Raw genomic sequence first — 21,955 nt, forward strand, 5'->3', positions numbered from 1 at the left:
CAGAGAAGCTTGTGTTGATCCACACTCTCTTTGCTTCAAAGGATCTCTTGATCCAGTCTCGGGGCTTTCTGAATAAACTTGCACAAGCCAGTGGCCCTTGGAGCCATGAAGTAGTGACCATCGTTTGTAGCCTGAAGCTTAAAGTTTAAGATTAGGAAAAGTTGGGCTGTGTATTTTTAATAAATAAAACGTATATGTGTGTGTGTGTGTGTGTGTGTGTGTGTGTGTGTGTGTGTGTGTGTGTATTCTGTAAGCCAGCAGGAGTGTGGCCACTGGGCCGACTGCATAGCAGGCAGGCAGGCAGCAGGCAGGCTGGTTGGTTAGGAGCTCCTCCCACCTCCTTGTGCTCTCCCCCACGTTGCTGCAGAGGGCTGCGCTCCAGCACTCCACCTCTGCACAGTGCAACAGCAGCAGCACCAGCATGCCTGGCTGGAGCCGAAAACAGCCCGCAGCAGCGCACAGTCTCCTGCGTCTTTAACCTGTGGGTGGTGGAATACTTGAAGACAGACGGATATCGACATCTGTGGGAATCACGAGAACATTTGCACGTGTATTCATTATTTTAGGTCTTTTTTTTTTTTAACGCTTTTGTGTTACCAGGCAGGACGAAGTCCGAGCAGGTAAGCAGTCGGCGGATAACCTTGGCTACTTCAGCATGGTTTCATTGTAGGTGCCATTTATTTCCTCCCTCCCTTTATTTCCTTTGCATAGGCGACACCTGCTTCATCTGCTGAACAAAGTTGTTTCACTTGAATTTTCTATAGGCGTGCGCGTTGTATTATTCATTCAGGTAATAGATTTTTTTTCTAAATAACGCAATATTCTAAGGACATCGTTTTTCTTTTACATTTAATCTTCAACAACCCATCGCCGACCAAATTTGGCATGGCGACAGCAACGTTTACCCAAATCTTCACGCACCTCATCTAAAAACAGAATCTCAGACCGAAACACGTGGGGTGTTTACCGCAAGTCGAGCGGATGTTAAAGCTGATGCTCGCAAAATAGACCAATAATCTATCTAAGATGGGGGTTTAGAAGAAAGTTCACAAGTTATTTTAGGGTGGCGGGGTTGGAAATACCCCCCTCGTGACTGTGGAGAAACCTGGTTGCGCCCCCAGAATGAATGAACGGGGCCGTGTGAGTGAGCAGGCGTGACAAATGTTGCCCGAAAAGGGATTTGTATTCAAAGTGAGGGACTACACACTGAGGTGACCTGCTTATCAGACTGTGACGTGAACTAGAGGTTGTCCAATTATTTTGATTATGTACGAGTGGATGTGTTTTGTTTTTGTTTTGTGTGTGTTTTTCCCCTGTTTTGTGGGCCTGTCATCCAATTAAGTGTGCGTTTGCTCGCACGGCACAGAGCAGCTCCTTAAAAAGCAGTCAGTAGGACAAGTCGGTGGATTACAGTAACCCTAGACTCGAGTAATAACCATCAGATGACCTACACTTCATAGCGACTGTCTCTGCGCTTGTTTGCTTACGCGTACATGTGCGCGCGTGTGTGTCTGTCGGGGTATGAGGTGGGGTAGGGGGGGGTTGGGGGGGGTGTCATGTGTGTATGTAGGTGGTTGACTCCTTGGTTATGCGCTGCTGCGTAAAGATTCAGGATTCAGACAAAGTGCATTCTCACACCCTGCTCATCAAAGGGAAAAGAACCAATTTTAGGTTCAGCGGTTGGTTATAAGGTTTAGAATCTTTGAGATTACCTTTGGATCTGTTTGAAATATCAGTGTGTGTGTGTGTGTGTGTGTGTGTGTGTGTGTGTGTGTGTGTGTGTGTGTGTGTGTGTGTGTGTGTGTACAAAGGTCGAAAGAAATGAGGGCGGAGGCTTGTTAAGGTTTGCACAGTCTATATGAGGTGGTGGCTCAAAACTGTAAATTCCACATCCATCCTCAAGTCATTTTTCTAGCCCCCAGCTTCTCACACGCTCATAAGATATTCTCCATAGTCTGTCTTAGAGCAGGGTGATATGGCCAAAAATATTTATCACCATATATATTTGAAAATTTGCGATAACGATATAACCGACGATATAATTGATGCGAGACAAAATACAACTCCACAACATTACTAGCGCAAAAAGACAACCTTCCATTTATTTTCACTTAAACAAGAAGCTGGTTTTTATGTACATTAAAGCTTTATAAAAATGTAACAGTGCAAATGCAAATTCCTTGCTGAAAGTTTAACCAAAAGGCATTTCCAGTAGAAATGGGCTGACATATCCTGAGCATAACCACGTATAATATGGTTATATGGTTAAAAAGAGGTGCTTTGCAACATTAAACTGCAGTGTGCAGTACGCATTTTTCGGACCATAAGGTGCACGGGATTATAAGGCACATTAAGCGAAACAAAGCAGTCAGATAAATCAAACTTTATTAAACTCATTCTTCTTGCTTCCTCCACTTCTGTACCATTGATTCATTAATGTTGAATTCTCTGCAGCTGCTCTATTCCCATGTTGTTGCAGTATATTAATGACTAACCTCGTATTGTGGATGGATTATCTCAGTTGTTCTCCTGACTGAAGTTTGGTCCGTTTACAGCATCCTGCCATGCGATTGCATTTGTCTCTAACCATGAAGAACCTTCACGTTAACTTTTATAAGTGGAAAAGTGTTAGTGTTCGTCCTCCAGCTTCACTGTTTATGTTATGCTAACATAGCTGTGTCGCTAGCGATCACGTAGCACATCATTATATACCAGCTAGCCCAACTTCAGTAACCCTACAAACGTCACTGCTGTTTAGTTTCCTGTCTTCATTTATGTTGGAAGTGATAGCAGAGCTGTACGTTTGATTTTTTTCAGAAATCTCTCAGTCAGAACATGCAATATCATGCTTAGGTAACTAGCGAAACTAGCGAGCTAACTTCCGCTAGCTTCCTGCTAACTTCTAACTCCGTTAAATGTAATAACTTTTGTTTTCATGGATGCCTGGAAGTTAAACTTTATAGTTACACCTGGTAAAGCAGCAATGCTGATCGTTTTATTAAAGATGAAAGAATTTAGACAGTTTTTAACTCTAAGTGATGCTGCAGTGTTGTTTGACCTGAAGAATACGGAGTTTAGGACCCAGATTACTCCCAGATTTAAGAGCATCTTAGTCCGACAAATATGACAATAACAACGGCTGCTTGCATGTTCTGCAAAAAAATGTGCTTTATTGTGTATCTGACGGACAAACACCAAACCAGTTCCACATCACGGAAGTTGCACCATTTTTACAAACCAATTCTGGTTCATCTGTTTCACTCAACAATCGGCCATGTGCGTATGAAAACAAAGGCACTGCGCATGCGCGTTTTACTCCCATTCTATCGCGATATTTCATTTTCCTATCGTTGCCTAACATTATACCGGTATTACCGTGAACGGTATAATATGGCCCAGCCCTAGTCTGTCTTATATCGAAGGTACTGCTTCACTTTTCAACTTCTTGTTGCTGCGTGTGAGAGCTTTTACTTTTTTACTTTTAGCAAGGGGAAGTGAGAGAAATTGAACGGTGAACTTGAGAAGGTGTGGGGAATGTAGACCACAGGGTCTATCTCTGTTAAAACAAGTAGCTCTGACCATGCCAACAAGAGCCAAAATAACCAAAACCGTGTGCAGCTTCATTTGTGTCCCAGTGTTGCTGTGCAAATGCAGACACGAGTGCCAGAAGTGGTCTCAGGTGAAAATCCTGCGTGGACGATTGCGACTCTCTTAGCAGAGACTAAAGTTGACTGGCAGCAGGTCTGTGCACTCGAGAACCAGTGGCCCAATAATCCCTTGCGCCTCTGATCAGTCATCTATCCGCATGACTCATGCACGAGGCTGTAAGATGTTGGCCAAGCTGCAGTTTCCTCTGTTGTCGCAGGAACGGTAAAACAAACAGTGAGCTAGCGGATGCCTTCCTGCATGAACTGAGTCAGACAGAACAAAGAAAAATGTAAACATGCATCTTATCTTTGCCAGCGGGACCACTCGTCATACCCTGTGGCATTACTGGGTCATAAAGCAAGAATTAACTGGAGTCTTAATAGGCCTAACCTCTATTAAGTATTTTTCAATCCATGGCTACGTTAATGCTTGATGTCGCTCTAATGTTTCTCTGTGATGAGTCGCAAGTTAGCTGAGAACTTTCCTCAGTCATAAGAGGAATTGTGGATCCTCCTGCCTCTTACGACTGTTTTCCAGCCGGTGCATCTTAAGCGAGCTAATGTGGCCGTATGTCACTGCATCACCTTGTTGAAAGGCAATTAAAGCTGTGTCAGGAGCATAAATAGAGACACACACCCCCACCCCGCTCCCGGCTGCGAGGAAACAAATGATCTCTCTGAAAAGGTGTTGATCTTCTCTCTGTCGGCCCAGTTAAACGGGGCTCAGCGAGGGAGAGGAAGGAGGTGCGTGGTTCAGTTGTGTTTGTGAGAGGTGTAGGACGCACATGTTGTTTGTGTGTTCATGTGTAGAAGAGAGAAGGGGGGTGGGGGGTCATCGTGGGTGTGAGATTCACCCTGGTGAGACTTGCGCCTTTAGACATTCCTGACATTCCGACCTCCGGGATGCTTGAGGCTCCTCCGTCTTCTGGTAGCACGCTGGGGGCTGCGGAGGGCTCCGGACGGCTTTTAAGTTGCCAGGCTCACATCGGCAAAACCCTTTGGTTGAACAGAAACCACATACCCTCTAATTTAAGAGGGCATGGGAACATGCAGTGCACGCAGGCATCAGGTCTTCTCAAGTTACATCCATGAATGACACTTGAGTCTTAACAAGTCTTCTATGGAGTCAGAGACACTTGTCAGCCTGGGCCTCCTTGTCTTTGAGTTTTTAAATAGATGCTTGAACTTTTCACTGTTTTTTTTAAAATATCTGTTAGGATTTATGGCAGAAGATCATGCATATGTTAGGTTAAAGGCAAAATTAATAAAAACAGTCTGATACCTTTTCTCCGGGCACTGCAAAAGAGATATGAGCTGTCAGACAAGAACTTAAGGGCTGGGTGAGATTTATACATCAATTTTTTTTTGTTTTGTTTTTTGGGGGTTTTTTTGGTGACAAAGACATGTGGAATTATTATTATGACTTAATGTAATCACTTTTAGGCCATATGTCTAACTCAAAAACCTGTGCTTCATTCTTCTCTCTGCCTTTTACATGCTGCCCTACGACCGACACCCCGTGTCGCAAAATCAGCCATGACAGGTCATCCTGCATCTACCAGATACTTCCAGAGCCACCTCTGACCAAACCGGATTTAGCGAACCCAAGATGTCAGCGTGCAACGACTTTGCAGAACACGTGTGGAAACCCGGCTCTTGTAAGAACTGCTTCCACCCGTTCAGCGCACACAAGACCGTTGGCTTCCGGGATGGCGGCGCACCAGCTGCGTGTTTGAAGAGCAGCCCGGGAGGTGATGAGGAAGCTTTAGTGACTGCGCCTTCACCCTACAGCAAGCCGACGATAGCTGTGAAACCTACTATGATGAGCCTCGACACCAGCGATGCTGCAGATGTCAACATGAACATTGAGCAGGTGAGCCTCTCAAATGTTTCCATTTTTTATTTATTTTTTTGTCAGCTGGATGTGTGTTTGGTAATGTGTGTTCATGTTTGTTTGTAGGAGGAAAACACAAAGAGCCCAACTGAGAGGCTGCGCCTCAAGCAGCTCTTAGACCTGTCGTCTCTTTACATTGATAACAGCGGCTGCAATAAGGCCCACAGAGACGCAGTTCTTCAGAGTCCCGACGCCAAGAAAGACTGCAACAACTGCTTCTCTTTGACTCCCTTGTCCCCCACTATCCTGCCCACTGACTCTAAGATCATCAGCAATATCTATGTTACCCAGGAGGAGGGTCGAGGTTCTCAGAGTTTAAAGAAAAATGCCAATGAAGACTCCTGCAGGCAGCAGAATAGTACATCCGCTCTCCGAACCAAAAGCACTTTTAATGGAAATGTTGTGACTACCAGGTCGAATTATCAAGAATGTCAACAGGCAGCTGTGGAGATACCCTTTTCACTGGATATTGTCCCTACTAGCCCTGCCACAGTCCACAGCAATGGTATGAGCAGTGGGAGTGCGACGGGTGTTACCACAAAGACATCCAGCACTTCTACCACTTCCTGTGTGGATGTTGCTAGCCCTAAATCTCTTTGTCACATCCTGTCCAAACAGAGCAACCTATCAGACTCCTCTTATTCTTATCGTAGCAGCACAGATTCACTTCCTGGAGGCTCAGGCTCAGGAGCAAGAAAAGACAGCTCGATGAGCCCCCAAAGCCCACCATCTATGGGTAGCCCACAGTCAACTCCCACCTTTTTCAGTGGACAGAAAAGCTCAGAGCCAATTTATGCTGAGAGCACTAAGAAAAAGCGCAAGCAGCAAGAAAACGGACTGCAATCTCAACCGGAGTCCCCAAACCAGACTGAGGAGTCCCTAAGCTCTGAGCATGACCTCTCAGGAGACAGTCAGCGGGCCACCATCACTGTAATGGCTGCTCACATGGAGGAGAACAACAGAACTTTCTACTTGAGCAGCCCGGATTCGGCTGTTAGCACCCAGTGCCACTTCAGCCCCACGGCTCGTAAAGACCAGAGCAGTCCTGCTTTCCGTTGGCCCAGCCCCAGCCACAGCATAGGCTCTCTTGCTACAGAAGTAGGCTGTGCCCCTACTCTGCACCCCAAGCCCCAGTCCAGCCCACCAATTCCTCCAAAGAGGAACACCCGCTCCCCAAAACTGGGCACCTCTAGCCTCTCATCGTCCATGTCTTCTCCAGTCCCGCTTCCTGAACTTCCCAGACTACTGACCTCCAGCCTCTCTCCGTCTGTTTCATCTCCCGTCCCTCTCACTGAACTCCCCATGCTTTTCTTCGTCTCTACTAAAGAGGTCACTGCTGAGAACCAGAGCCCAGCGCCCGAGCGATGGCACAAGCCCCACCACCACAGCTCTGGCTGGAACTGCCGCATTGAGGAAGAGGAGGAGGAGGAAGAAAGAGACCGGAAAGAGACTGAAAAGAAAAAGTTAGCCGCCAGTGCTGAGGCAACCTCTCGGGGGACAGGCGTAGTCAATGGTGCTGCTGTCTGGAAGGAGGCCAGGGACTCGAAGGCCCACAGCGGCCCCCCTCCGCTGACAGAGCCAGGCACGGCCCCCCCAGCTGCCACTAACAATGGTGCCTATCAGGGGGAAACTAAGGGCAACGGCGCAGAGGCGGAGGGCAAGCATAACGGGAGCATGCCGGCAAAGCAACCGTTGCATGGTGGCTCATCAGAGCCGCTGGCACCAGGGAAGGGAGCTACCAGCCATGACCCCAATCCACCGCCTCCCCCACCCAAGAAACTGCACAGGTAAGAATAGCAAAGCACTGTTTTTGTTTTACAGTCACACATTTGGTTGACCCTTGAACAGGACAGAGCAGCAATGCAGCAGATCTCAGAAAGATCTATGACTTTTTTTTTATTACTAAATCTGCTTTTTCAGTTAATCGTGTTGTCAAAAGCAATGGCAGAATAGCAGCAAGATGGCTGAGCCTATCTGAGGCAACGACACTGCTCCATCACTCATGTTGACCAACAAACACAAAATATCTCAGAAGGTGTTCACTAACTTTGTTCAGAGTAGCTGGAAAACATCACAGGCACGAAATCCTTTTAGCTGATCATCTAATATCCAAACATGTAACACAAACAAATGCACAACGTGGCTTAAGGACAGGGGGACTGAAATATTGTTTATTCAAAGGCAGCAGTGAAAAAGTGTGATAGATACTGCATTATATGGAGGTAAGCTGTTGACATACTGTAATACAGTTTAACTGTAACGCAGGTTTATCACATGTGGATTGCCTGTTGTAGCAAATACTTGTTCTATTGTTTTGTCTCAGTGACTTGCATTAGGATTTTTGGGACTGTGGTTTGATTATATTATTTAATTTAGCACTTATAACATCCACTTAGGCCTAATGTAATGCTCTCCACAAAGGCAGTTCTGATGCATTTATGTCATGCAAGTCACTATTCGGTGTCTGTGACCATACATATGTGCAGATACAGTATCTAACTGCAGTCATTAGTGTGAAACTCGCAGTGCCTTCTCCTTTCATAGCATCATTATTCAGCCTCCATTCTAATGCCTTGTGATCATTCAGACTCTTGCAGAATATTCCTTAATGCACGCCTTGTTCTATTCATGCTAGCAGCGTGACCTTTTTCAATTGTAATTAATGCACAAAGTACGTCTGTTAAGTAGCCCGCTGCTATGTCAAGTTACTGTAAATTTGTTTTGGCTGCACCACTGTAGACGATGAATGCAAAAAGCATTTGTAGTACTGTGGAAAACTCTTGAGTAGCCCTTCCTTTCTTTATATTTTAATAGAAAATTGGGAGAAATCTTTAAACATGCAGTGTGCACAGCAAAAACGAGCCTTATATAAAAGATTTCTAACAAGCGTGAAAGCCAATATTTATTCATTAACACAGCCTGAACTCTCTTAGGCACGAAAGTAGTCTTCAGGAATAGTTCTCTGGGCTTCCTGGAAGACTGTCGAAGCTCTTCTTTGGATGTTGGTGGCATTTTACTGTATTGTGGTTGGGATCTTTGTCAGTCAGATGCTAGTGGGTCCAAATCTGATGGCATTTTTCTGTGTTCATAATTCCATCAGTTTTGACAAGATCTACAACACCCCTGGCTGAAATGCATGCTCGAACCATGACAGAGCCTCCACCATGTTTTTACAGATGACTGTAGCCAGTCACTGTTCTGCATCTCTCCTTATGTCCTTGGTACATATTGACAGTGGTTTGAATCGGAATTTTCACATTTGGATTAGTCGCTCCAAGACCTGATTTTCAGTCAAATTCTTATGTAAAGTGACATACCTCCACCTTTTTCCCCAATTTCCTTCTGCATGAATGGCTTCTTGACAGCCACCTGTCCACTAAAATTATTTCTGATGAGGCTTTAGTGAACAGTTCTTTGGATCAACTAAAGGCTCAAATACATCTCTCAGCTCCTTTTCAGGACCGTAATAGATTTTTCTCACTCTTTAAAGACATGAGTTTCAGGTGCTGTTCAGATATTTTAAGGACACACTGCACCACATGCTGAGAAGTGCCAAATTCAAGCTGATAGCTCTCTGGGAATCACTTTGTTGGTGCGAAAAATACTATTGTATGTCTGTCAAAATGTGTTATTTTTGTGAGTTTCATAGATTCAATCAGCTAAAGGAATGGAAACAAATTATGTCTGTAACAAAGATCCAATTTAAAATGGGCCCCCTGGTCAGTTTTCTCTTATATGTAAAAACAACACTGGTTCACATCCTTTGTGTTAAGAGCTTTTTTCATCCTTCAGTGATTCATAAGTCCGTGTTAAGAGGTTCAATAAACAAAACCCAAAAAAAAGCATTACTCAGAAAATGGGCAGATGCAAGGACTAGACTAAATATGATTTTTTTTTTAAAGCAGCCACTATCCAAAGAAAAACTTTGAAAAACTTCAGAAAGCCCAGAGAACTATTGCTCAAGACCACTTAAAAAACATTCCAAGAAAATCTGACTTCTTTGAAGAAAAATATAAAGAAATGAGACCAGAGGTGAAATTTTCACAGTACTGTGTGTTTGTTTGTTTGTTTGTGTGTACGATATTTCTGCTGAAGTCCACATGCTGGTCATTTGTGTGGCTTGATAATCACGTTTTATTACATCATGTGCTATATATGCAAAATGATGAATGCTCCTCTTTGCACACTCCTGGTTTTACCAGTCATATGTAAGCTATAAAAAAATGCACAGTTGCCTTAAACTGAAGTTGCGTGAGTCTAAGAATACATTGTGCTGTCTGAGTCAGTTTTCCAAACAAGAAAAAGAGAAGAGGCTCTGTGTTGAAGTTATTAGAGCATCAAATGAACCCCCTCCCCCCTTAAAATAAACTTTGCTTTGTCTATAACAGTGCAATGAGGTGCAAGCCACACACACACAATGTGACTTCCCCTACGTAAGCACGCGTTTTCTCATCTTGAGCTAGATTCGGCCAAAGCTCAGAAGACGACACAGACCGCTGATCACATTTCAGTGGGGCTTTATGTTTGTGGTAATTCTAGGAAGGAACCGTTTTTGCTGTTATGACATTGCCAACATTCTGCGCTGATAAAAAAAACCTTGTTGGGACACATGTGGGAACACGCCTTTACCCAGTCAGTGACAGCTCTCGCTTTGTGGCATTCCAAGTTTATCAGTGGGTTTAATTTGTTTAAGCAGTAAGCGACCCTGGTCACTACTGGAGACACAGTACTGGAGAGTAGTTCCACATTCCCGACTCAAAGACATGAGTACACGTCCCCTTTGAAGGAGCATTTTAAAGTTCTGAATCATTTAAAATCCACAGATGGTTTAAAAGAATCTGGCTCTCAGAGCCTTTGATCACGGCATAAAACACCAGATTTTGCTCTTTAATTCCATGTAACAGGTCATCCAATGGATTATATGTCGGGTCGGGCCTAGGAGGTGTTCGCTTTTGTGCATGTGCCTACGTCATGGATGAGTGTGCATGATTAAGTAGCCTACTCCTTAACAAGGAAGGCGTGTCAACTGGTGTGTAAATGTTGCCAAAGAGGGAGGGGCTTTAGTGAACAGATTGCTGCCCCCCGGGGCAACTCCCAAACTGTTCCAGCCTGGCGATCAGTTGCCACAGATAGAAGTAGATTTTATAGATCAGCATTGTGGACTTGACTTGGGTTTGAATTGGCTTCGCTCTGTGATCTGCTATTCCAAGATTTGCTGCCCCTCCCTGCACAAAGCCTTCCTGATCCCCTTTCTGCTGCACAACAGATAGCATCTTGTTGCAGTCTGGCAGACTTGAAGGCTTTTCTAAAGTGAACTCGTAGGTGAATGAAATTAGAAATGTGGGCGCTTTAACTCCCCGCATCTAATGGATGCTGTTGCTTTTCTTGTGAGACACTTTAAATACACACATTACTCGTGTGGCACCAGGGTTGTGTTACCTACACACGCCGTGGCTCTAGGGAGCCGCTAGCATGATCCAGGGGCATTTTGTACCAACCGGCCCAGCAAGGACCTCAGCATGAGGTAGGCACCTGACGACAAATTATTCTCCTGCATCACCAGTGAGACACAAAATCGGACTGCTATGTCATTAGGCTGGTGAAGAGTTTGTGTTTCAGGTTGCTTTTCTCTCTCTTTCTTTCCCCCCACATCTCCATCAGATGCCAAAATTTAGATGTAGCATTGCATGTGGTCAAATTTGTTTCCTTCCTCTTTTACAAACTGCCATTTGCTCTTCTTCTAATCTCATGTAATGTTTTTCCACTTTCTTGATCTAATTCTCTGTTTTAACAAGTCTCGCTGGTACAGTAGAAAGAAGTGGTAAGATGAAAAGCTTGATAGTTCTAATAGATTTTACATTCTTAGACAGGAGGAGCGACAGAGTTGCATTTCAAAGATTGTTTTGGGGTTTTTTTTAAACACGTGAGCTGAGCGGCGGTGAATAAGAAAAGGGGGGAAAAGGCTGACAAATGATGACAAGGTAGGCCTGGAGCAGTCTGCAAGAGATAGCAAGGATTTGTGTCAAACATTAATGGATCTTTGGTTTATAAAACTGTACAGCCTTGGTAACTGTCCTACAGTCTTTGGAGGCAAACAATGTGTCTCTTTATTCTCTGTTGGAACATGTAGAGGTTGCACAACAGGCGGGAGAAAATATAACCCTGTGTAACAGAAATGCAATATACAGCTTTTTACCTCCTGTGAGTCTTTATATTAAAGGAGGACATGAGATATTTATATTGTCCATAATATCACAGAGATAGAGTTCAATCCGTTCCTCTCTGGCAGAGACTCATAAAAACTAACACTGCAAGCTTTGCGGGGATTGTGTTCATTGCATGGTGTGTCTGCTACCACCTCTGCTTCCTGCAGCATACATAAAGGAGGGACGGTGTATTATGAATTAATCGGGTGTATTCTTAATACTCTTTAACCAGCTAAGCCCGTGACTAAAAGATTACATCTCTACATGAAATGGCCCTGAAAATCCAAGTATATTTGTACATGGGTGAGCATGTGACCTTTTGCACGTAAACATACAAAGCGTATGCATGCTTTCGCTCCCACTGCATCATTTTATGTGATTACCACAAAGAACGTCCTAAGTAAGAGTCGGGAAGTGAAATCAGTTCAATTAGGCTAACCTACAACAACAACAACAACACTGCTGCAGTTTGGTTTATGTCTCATTTTACACTGTTACACTGCTATCTCTAGCTAGTTGGCTGCAACGCCAGTCCGATTCACTGGGGCAATAAGAGAATCTCAAGTAAGCTTTGTTTTTTGCTGGAAAGCTGATCAGATCTACTCAGAGGAAATGAGAAACCAAGGTTATTAATAGATGTTTAGTCTAAAATCAGACATTCTAGTCACGGTGATCTTGGAAAAAATGTTGTCTTTTGGTGCATAATGTGCATTTTATACAACACTGTATAAAGTGTGTGTGTGGGGGGGGCTTTTAAATTAAATTAAATTCAAACTGCAGATACCAAGTGTTCACAGCAATAAAAATCTTCACTTGAAACATTTATGTGCATTTAATGGAACAAACAATAATGAGGACAAATATTGTACCACCCTAAACGCTTGTATCTCCTTCCTTGCGTGCCTCTCCTAAAGAAGCTTGCTTATCCATGCTCATCCTCCAGTATAAATCAGTGCCATTATTTTTTTTCACATAGGAAAATCTCATGTTTTGGATACAAATCGGAGAGATCTAGACCGAGACATGCACGGGCGCAGACATGCACATTCGCTCATAATCCCTGCGCTCATTACCATTTCTCCTGCGCCTCAGCGTTTCCACTGCCTTTCATCATGGCCTCTTTTGTCTGTAAAATGATAGCGAATCCTTTAGCTAACTACCAACAGAGAATACCTAACCCTTTGTCTCCCCCCTGTGCTTCTCTCCTCTGCTCCTCTGTTTTTTCTCCTAATTTATGGTGGAACTGAAGTCAGGGGCCGGCAGATAAATGGATAGAGGAGTCATTTTGTGACGGAGGAGAGGACGGAGAGGGGCAGATGAAGGGGAGGGATGGGACCCTGCTTCCCTGAGCCATTAGCAGCTGTAATGAGAAGAGCGAATAGCTGTCAGTCACCCTAATTGGTCAAATTTATTAGAAAGTGTTCATGAACAGTTTTCACTAGCATTATAAGACGCAGTCACGATGGTTAGATGGTCAGGTAATCAGGCAAATGGACAGGAGGAACTTTGGTTGTACTTTGTGCTTAAATTTGTAGCCTTTAGTTGAAGCTATATTTGGGAACCATAGTGCAGTTTTTAAAAAGATTATAAAAAACCAGAGAGGTCCTCACATTTATTCTTCTTTCACAGATTTTAGTCGTTAATTTAACTCTGAGTCCCTAGCCACAAGCATAAATTAGGAAAATGCAACTAAATGTAGGGAAATCCAGTTTGCACCTATGCTCTTATTGCCACTTGTGGACACAGAGGGGCTAACGCTCAGCAGCAGTTGCTCAGTCTCACTTTTAGATTCCGATGTGATTGGCAGTACATTTTTCATCAAGGCTTGTTTATTGCAATTATGAGGCAACGTTGAATCAGGAAGCGTTGCACTCCTAACAAAGAAGTGAAACTTGACATGACTTATTCATCGTTTCATCTGAAATGATGTCGTCCTTCCCGCAGGTTTATTAATTGCATGGTGCAGGCGTAAAACAAGCAAGAGGAAGAGGGATGGTTCCACATTTACAAACGGGCATGCAAGAAAAATGCCCATTTCTGCTGCAGATCAGCAGATTGACTGCCTCGAGACACTGCACCGGGCCCTGTTGTAGAAAAGTAAATGGTAAAAAATCAAGTTGTGTAACATTATCTCTGCTTTTTTGTTTTCTCCATGACAGAGTGGGTAGGATGAGTGGCAGCAACATGGAGATGGACCGCTGTGGCCAACATGGGTCAGTAGAGAGCCCTACCTCGTCTCTACGGGGCCTGAGCAACTCCAGCCTCCCAATGGCCTCCACTGACAACCTGGCTGCAACTGACACTGGTAAGCAGCTCATACTGAATCAGTTAATAAAAATAATAATAGCAGTAATAAACATTCGTGTAATCCAACTGAAACGAGCATGACATATCTACATGGCAATGTCAGTGAATTTTCTGACATGTACACTTGGGTATCCGTGGAAGTTGTTTTGCTCTTTTATGACTGCGAACCATAAAGGTGCACTTTGTTCAGAGTTAACCTGAGCAGCAACATCGAAACAAGGAAAGGAAGCTCTGCAGGGATTTACAGTTAGTGGCTGTCAGCTTGTCCCTGGTTCCTTTTTTCGCATGCAGTGCAGTTTGTTGTAACGGGTTCATTAGTTCACGTTTTTCACGGTCTTCTAGCCTGAGACATGGCTCAGAATGAGAGGCATCTGTCCTCGCGTTGGAAACTGTCGTCATCCTTCACGTATCAGCTTTAAACCTCGGTGGCACTCAGACACTTGTAATTGCTGCAACTTCCTGAGCAATGTTGTTTGAAGAGATAATTATGGACTCTGATAACGAGGGGAAAAAGGGCTCGGCTACATCCTAGAGCCACCCCCCACCCACCTTTACTGTCCACCCCCCCTTGCGAAAACAGTTCTTGAAGACTGCACCGCACAATTATCTAAATATCTTCAGTCTTCTCTGGTGTAATGTCAGGTTCCAAGTTTAAGTCTTTAATTGATAAATGGTTCATAACTGGGTGGAAGATGTTTTGACTGTCACCATGGATCCTGGATTGTGGAAAATTTCCAGTTCTTCTGTAGAAACAAGGTATGTCTTTATATTATAGCCGAGCAGTGCGCAGTGACATGAGGGGCGTAGTAGATAAATCAGATTTGCAGCTGTCACCTGGGAATATTCTATCAGGGAATCCTGTTAAGAAAAATTAACTTAGAAGGACGCACAGACACAAAGGATACACTGTGTGAATCCACAAAGGCAGGAAAACGAAAGTCTGCCAAGAGACATTTCTCTCTGTTTGTGTCTGTATTAGTTTGTGTGCATGTGGAAGCCTGTAATTCCCAAGTTGACACAGTTTGTGTTTCATTGGTTATGTCTGTGAGTTTGGTTTTAATTTAATTGGTAGACCTGCTAACGTCTTTTTTTCTTCTTCCATAGGTTCTCAGGATGCTACACGAATGTCTTGTTCTTCTCCGTTTCCTAGAAGCCCAGTGGCTTCAGCTCCAGGTTCTCCTAACCCTCCCTCCATTACCAGCCCGAGTAAGCAGCCGCCTCCACTCCCAGAGAAAAAAATGGCCAGCCGCACCGTGTCCGCTCCCGACGGAAACGGAAAGCCTTTCGTTCGAGCGTACCCGCGCCTCCCGTTTACCGGCTCAGAGAGCAATGTGTGCCGGACCGCTGATGCCAGCTCCCGTTCCAGTTTGCCATCCAGCCCCGTTGATCCACGGCCCATTTTCTCCTCCAGTGAGTCTCTAGAACGTTGTCACGCCCCCCTGGGACGAGCCTTGAGGTCCAGGACGCTGGACGAGCCGGTCAAGACTCATGGTCGGCTGGGCGTGCACTGCCGAAGCAGCATCACTTGCTTATCTTCTCCTCAGCTCAGCGTGCCGTTCTCAGCTGCAGAACCAGGTTCAGCGCCAAACTTCGGCTCGAGCCTGCAGCTCCAGACCCTTCTGAGCAACATCGACAGTAGAGAAGGAGTGTACTCAAAACTGGGCGGGCTTTATGCTGAGTCTCTGCGGCGCCTGGCTCTAAAATGTGAAGATCACTTCACTCGCTCACAGAAGAACCCGCTGAGGTTTGAAGAGAGCAACTGGTCTCTGTTCAGGCTCACGTCTAGCAAGCCCAGCTGCAATGCAGGAGACGCTGTATACTACTCTGCCGCCTGTGCCTTAGACCCCAGCAGCTCCTACGCTGTAAAGGTAATCCCTAAATACTGAGCTTCATTTGCAAGTGAGAGATGTTTTACTTTCCAGGCACGCAACACACTCTGTGAGCACTTTATCAGAATTAACCCAAAAAGACTAACTGGGCAACCGAATGAACAACTAGCTTTTTGTTTGTTGTTGTGAGCACCCAAGCACTTTTTCTGCAAAACAGGGAAAGGGTGGCAGGTGTGCAACCTGTTATGCTTCCTGTCACTACTTCAAAATAAAAGCCTCAGTGCCGTTTTCTACACACCTAACATGAAAAAGCAGTAGTTCAGTTAGATTGTCAGTAACTGAACACAGCTTTGATGCACTGTTTGGAGAGTAAACGATAAATAGGGAGGTACTAAAAAATAAAAATGTAAATAACAGTTACCTCTGACTTCTTTTGAAGTGGGTTCTCATTAAAATGGGATTGTAGGATCATCAATACAGTACAGTTTACAGTATTCATATTATTAATAATATCCTACATAGTTTAAACAAGTGGTTGCCAATGTTTTTCATTGGATCCCCTAACATACTTCGAAACTATTTTAATATAACATGTTTTATCTTTAAATATATATTCAGCAGAATTCATTTCAAACTGGTTTGGGCTACTTTTGGATGCCCCCAACCGGTCAAGGCAGATGGCTTCTAAAACTGGTTCTCCTGGAGGTTTCTTCCTGTTTTTCCTTCTAGCTGTTGCCAAGTGCTTACTCATAGGTGGTCGTTTGATTGTTGGGGGTTTGCAATAGGCTAATAGTAAAGTTTATCTTTCAGCATAAAGCACCTTGAGGGGACTGTTGTTGTGATACTTTTAGCAGCACTCTATTTATCAAATATTAATATCAAAGGATGGTGTCACCAACTCTACCCATTTATCCAGTATATGCCCTGTTAACACTTTCAACTTTACCTAGCTAGTCAGCTGCTAATCCATATTGCTAGCTAACGATTCACTGCTAGCCATGTTTCAGAACAACAGTTTGCAAATGTATTCATAAATCAGTTTGATTTGAAATATTAACTAGTAGTTTCAACTCTTGGCCAAACATTAGCAAGCTGTATCTTTATCACTTGGATAGTTACTCATTCATTTTAATCACTTACACATTTTTTGGCTGCCATTTTTTTTTACTGCTTATCCATTACTTTTAGCGAAGTGTAAACTTTAAACTTTGACCACCTATTGTACTTGTATTCTTGGTTTTCATATAATGTACTTGGATTTGCAAGGCTAACATTTAAATGAAATGGAAAATTTTAAGGAAAACATTTGTTGTTAAAACTGTGCAGAAGATAACCTGCAAGTGTATAGTAACAGAGTCGGGGACTTTGCTTGCTCGTAACTGTCAGTTCCAGTTGAGAGAAGTGAAAACTTACAGTTGTCTGAGGTACAGTTGACCTAGTGGGTGTTGAACTTTTAAGCAGGTACTTGACAGTTTGAGGACAGGATGAGGAGCTTAAAACTGGGCAGCAGTCTTATTTGTTCTAAGGCTGCAGATGGGATAGCCCCACTACAGCGCAAACCTTAAAGGCATGTAATGCAAATAACGAGGAAGGAGGGTGTGGGTGATGTGATCTTTGCCCGAAAGTCATTAGTGCTGTACAATGTAGCAGCTGTTTGTATTGTGTGTTTTGCCACAGCCTGGGTGCCCAGACTCTTGCTTAATATCTGTGGGCTGATTAATCTTTACATTCCAGGCAGGGTTTACAGTCCAGACAAACCCTTTCTGTTGTCCAAAGCCAAGACAAACTTACTTAGAAGACACTCATCCCTGTGCTAACGATAATTTTGTACATTTAAGCAAAGTCAGTACAAAAAGTCAGCATGCTTTTTTACATGTAATGCTGTTTACTGTATTGCCACCTAAACCTTCTCACTAAGACGAGATCATTATTTTTGGGGGAAAAAAACCAGTCCCATCAAAGACTTAAAATAAATGTAATTTAATGGGAGGTGTTGTTTAAAAAATTTGATGTAATATTTCACACAGACCAGTTTGAGAATGGACACTGGAGGGCTGTAGTAGTTTATTTTCATCCCAACAGAATCTGGTACTGCTATCAACTTGCCAAACTGTGGTATAAAAAGTATTTTTGAGAAAGCTTTTCAGCTGAGGCTTGAGCTTACATGTCCATCAGGGGTGCTGATTTCACATGAATAGGAACAGGAACTGAATTAGCACTGACCTTGGAACTTAACTAACAAGAATTCCTTTCTTATGTTTCTTGGCTCCACTCCCTTCCCGTCTCTGGAATTTTCCCTCCCTCCCTCTTTGTCCCTTTCTTCTTTTCTGCTTCACCCCTTTCTCCCTTCCTTTGTGTACATACCTCTGCAGATCTGCAAGAGTTCAAGCATTGAAGCCAAACAGGGCCATCTCTACGGCCTGTCAGTGCAGCAGAGCATGCCTCCTCACTTCAACCTTCAGCAGGACTGTGGTCACTTCCTCGCCTGTGTCCCCCAGAGCATGTTGCCTTCTGATGAAGTCTCCCAGCCAACCACACCTGCTTCGCCACTGCCTCAGTCTATGCAGGGCCAGCCGGAAGACAGAGAGCGAGTGGTGGTCATCACACCTGAGATCCCTCAGCAGACGGCAGCTGACTTTGTTCGGGAGTGGGAGGCATTCCACAAAGCTCAGCCAGAGGTCTACGAGCGTCGCATATGCTTCCTCCTCCTACAACTCTGCAATGGCCTAGAGCACTTGAAAGAGCATGGGGTCACGCACCGTGACCTCTGCCTAGAAAATTTGTTGTTGGTACCTCATCAGCGCAGGCCCGCTCTGTTCGCTCCACAGACTGAAAACAGCTCCAGTAATGGTTCAAGCGGTGCAGAGGCTCAGCGTCACCTTCCCCGGCTCCTGATCAGTAACTACGCAAAGGCCAAGCGTCGCTCCTCGGAGGATGCCGTGTCAACCAACGTGGACCCTCGCATCAAACGTGACCACGCCAGGCTGGCGCCTGAGATCCTCTCAGCAGCCCAGTACCGCAAATTTGATGAGTTCCAGGTGGGCATCCTGATCTATGAGCTCCTCCACCAGCCAAACCCGTTCGAGGTCAGTCCAGCACTGAAGGAACAAGACTACCGCTGTGAGGACTTGCCTCCAATCCCCTCTGTCTCCCTCTATTCAGCTGGCCTCCAGAGGCTGGCCCAGCTCCTTCTCCAACCTGACCCCATCAAACGCATCCACATCCAGGAGGCCAAGCGTATATTGCAGAGCTTGCTCTGGGGACCGAGGAAGGACCTCATGGATCAGCAGTGGGAGAGACAAGGACAAGGGGGAAACTTTGTCGATGGATCCCGACACGAGGGTCTCCTTAATTGGCTCGACGTGAAAAGGGCGCTGCTGATGATGAAGTTTGCCGAGCGCTCGCTTGAGCCAGAGAGGAACGCAGAGCTGGAGGACTGGCTGTGCTGTCAGTACTTCTCCTCAGCTCACCCTCTGTCCCTCTGCCATACAGCTGAACTGCTCTACTCACTAAAGTGAAAGCTCACCTTATGGGTTAAAAATCCATGTGGGCGAAAACATAGTTATATGCGACTGTAGGTGCAAGAGAGACCAATGATGTCAAAGAATGGGATAAGGAGGCACAATCCTCTGGAGAAAACCCGCACCCGTGTATTCGATCGACTTCATGCACGAGATCCATGCGTCAAACTAGCCGTCCAGTCTGAACTTTTTTTTAAATTTATACCAACAGTATCCTGCGACAGTGAGCTTAGTATAAAAAAGACCTGTGAACACACCACTGATTTTGTAATAATCAGAAAGATTCTCATGACAACTAGAATCTGTTTTCATTTTCTCTCGCGCTCCCGGTGGATGCATCAGGGGGGGAAAAAGAACATGGACAGTATTCATAATAATACACTTACCAAAGTTCATGTTTGGCACTGTGTTTTGTGTATTTATTATATGTCAGTGGAGACATTTATACGCGCTGACGACAGGATAGCAATTCATAACCTAATTCTGTGTCAGTAATGCTGTGTCGCACATACATGTGCAGCTAACTTTGTCTACATGTAACCTGTACGGCTAATTTCTCTGCTAATGGAAATGTGAGGTCACCTGCAGGCTTTACCGTATTGCACCTTTTACTCTCATGTTTTTTGTCATGGGCACATAGTGCTGTATTGCAGAATTACTGCAGGATTATCCTTTTTTTTTTCTTTTTATTCTGTGTATACTTGGAAATGATCAACACAGCCTTTTGGAAAAAAATACTACTACTGTTCTACTACATGCAGTTTTTTCCCTCCTTCGCTCAATTTTATTATATATTTAAATGTTTGTTGACATTTGTCACAGTGCCTTTTGTTCTTTTGTATTTGTTACAGTGACTCGAGCCTAATGTAAATACTCCCCACCATTTGTCCTTTGTGAAACTGGCCTTTCACAGGAACAATGTTTTCTTTTCTTTTCTTTTTTTTTGGGGGTTTTGTACAGATGATAATAGAAGTGAATGGGCCCAAGCAGGTCTTAAAAAGCCATGAATATGAGCAGTAGTTAAAAAAACAAGATGATATTTATGATTTAAGTTGTTATCTTGTAGTAGTCACTGGAATTTCTGTTTATTTCCATGATATTCAGCAGCAGCTGGGCTTTTTTATGTGTCATGAAAGCTTCAAGTTATAAATTATATTAAAACAAAAAGTGTGGCAACACATTAACAGCCTGCACGCAGGTTTTTATTCATGACCGACTGTTTCTAATGTGGAAGAAAAGTAAAACACGCCCTGAACTCACGACTAATGCATTATTGATTGGAATTATTTTGTGTGTGTGCCTCTTATTTGCATCTATCAATAAACTGCATATATTTTCTCACTGCAGGATGTGGTGTGTTGAGGTAGTTTTTTTCTTTGTTTTGTTGTACTTATCCATTTTAATGATTGGGCTATTAGCAGGTGCCGCTAATGAATATCTGCAAGCTGTTTGTGACAACTGATAGATACATTCCCTGGCCTTTTTATTAGTTCCACAACTGCTTGTTAACGCAAATATGGCAGCAGTTCTTTGCATTTAGGCACGTAGAAATCATTCAAACCAAACAGAATAAAGATGAAAGGTGATTTTTGAATTGAAGTGACTTTGGACATGGTTGTTGTGCCAGACGTGTTGGGCTGAGTATTTTAGAAACTGCTGATTTACTGGGATTTTCCCGCAGATCATCTCTAGGGTTTACAGAAAATGGTCAGAAAAAGAGAAAATATCCAGTGAGCAGCAGTTCTCTGTGTGGAAATCCGTTGTTGATGCCAGAGTTTAGAATGGAATAGAACATTTCAAGTTCACAGGACAGCAACGGTATCTCTGAACGCACAACATGTTGAACCTTGAAGCAGATGGGGCACAGCTTCAAGGTTCCACACCTGGTGGACCACACAGCGTGCCACGCTGCCAGCTGAGAACAGGAACCTGATGTGACAGATCACACAAGCTACAAGATCGGGGGAGGAATACCTGCTCTGATGAGTCTCTATCTGCTGCCACATTCAAATGGTAGGGTCAGAATCTGCTGTAAGCAACATGAAAGCACAGATCCATCCTGCCTTGTATCAGTGGTTCTGCACACTGGATTACTTTGTACCAACTGATCGTTGTTTAAACACAGTCTACCTGAGTATTGTTTCTGTTCATGACCACAGTGTGCCCATCTTCTAATGGCAGCTTACAACAGTATAACGCTCAAACATGGACCATGACTGTGAGCTCGCTGTGCTGAAGAAATGGTCTCCTCAGTCCAACAGAGCACCTTTGGGATGTGTTAGAAAGGGAGTTTTGCATCAAGCAAGCAGATCTGAAGGCGTCACACAGGAAATAGAGGGTGTTTTTGATGAACGGGAGAAAACACCAGCCTTTTGTTATGTTGTTGTGTGTTTTGTGGATCCTATTACTCCAAAGTATGCTATGTAAGACTGTGTGAAACACATGCAAATTAACTAACTAACTCCGTACTGAAAAAAAATCCACAGCAGTAAACGATGTTGCAGATACCTCCTCCTATTGGTCCTAGCCTTTCTGTAGCTTGGCTGAGAGA

The 21,955-nt window shown here is 44.1% G+C and overlaps 1 protein-coding gene across 1 annotated transcript; it reads left to right on the forward strand.

The window, feature by feature from the left end:
• Nucleotides 1–390: 390 nt before the first annotated feature.
• prag1 (PEAK1 related, kinase-activating pseudokinase 1) lies at nucleotides 391–20,750 on the forward strand. Its single transcript, XM_026173645.1, has 6 exons — nucleotides 391–620; nucleotides 5,182–5,520; nucleotides 5,608–7,328; nucleotides 13,907–14,052; nucleotides 15,159–15,922; nucleotides 18,256–20,750. Exons 2-6 carry the CDS (start codon nucleotides 5,257–5,259, stop codon nucleotides 19,399–19,401), a joined length of 4,041 nt encoding a protein of 1,346 aa, XP_026029430.1. The 5' UTR covers nucleotides 391–620; nucleotides 5,182–5,256; the 3' UTR covers nucleotides 19,402–20,750.
• The last annotated feature ends 1,205 nt before the right edge of the window (nucleotides 20,751–21,955 follow it).

Source organism: Astatotilapia calliptera, chromosome 7, assembly GCF_900246225.1.
Source record: "Astatotilapia calliptera chromosome 7, fAstCal1.2, whole genome shotgun sequence".
In the NCBI taxonomy this organism is placed as follows: Eukaryota; Metazoa; Chordata; class Actinopteri; order Cichliformes; family Cichlidae; genus Astatotilapia; species Astatotilapia calliptera.

Bases quoted from the DNA above. Each gene is read 5' to 3' on its own strand.
- prag1 (XM_026173645.1), top strand. From the start codon at position 5,257: ATGTCAGCGTGCAACGACTTTGCAGAACACGTGTGGAAACCCGGCTCT. The intron at 5,521-5,607 runs GTGAGCCTCTCA...GTTTGTTTGTAG, and splicing joins TCAACATGAACATTGAGCAG to GAGGAAAACACAAAGAGCCC. The intron at 7,329-13,906 runs GTAAGAATAGCA...TCTCCATGACAG, and splicing joins CCACCCAAGAAACTGCACAG to AGTGGGTAGGATGAGTGGCA.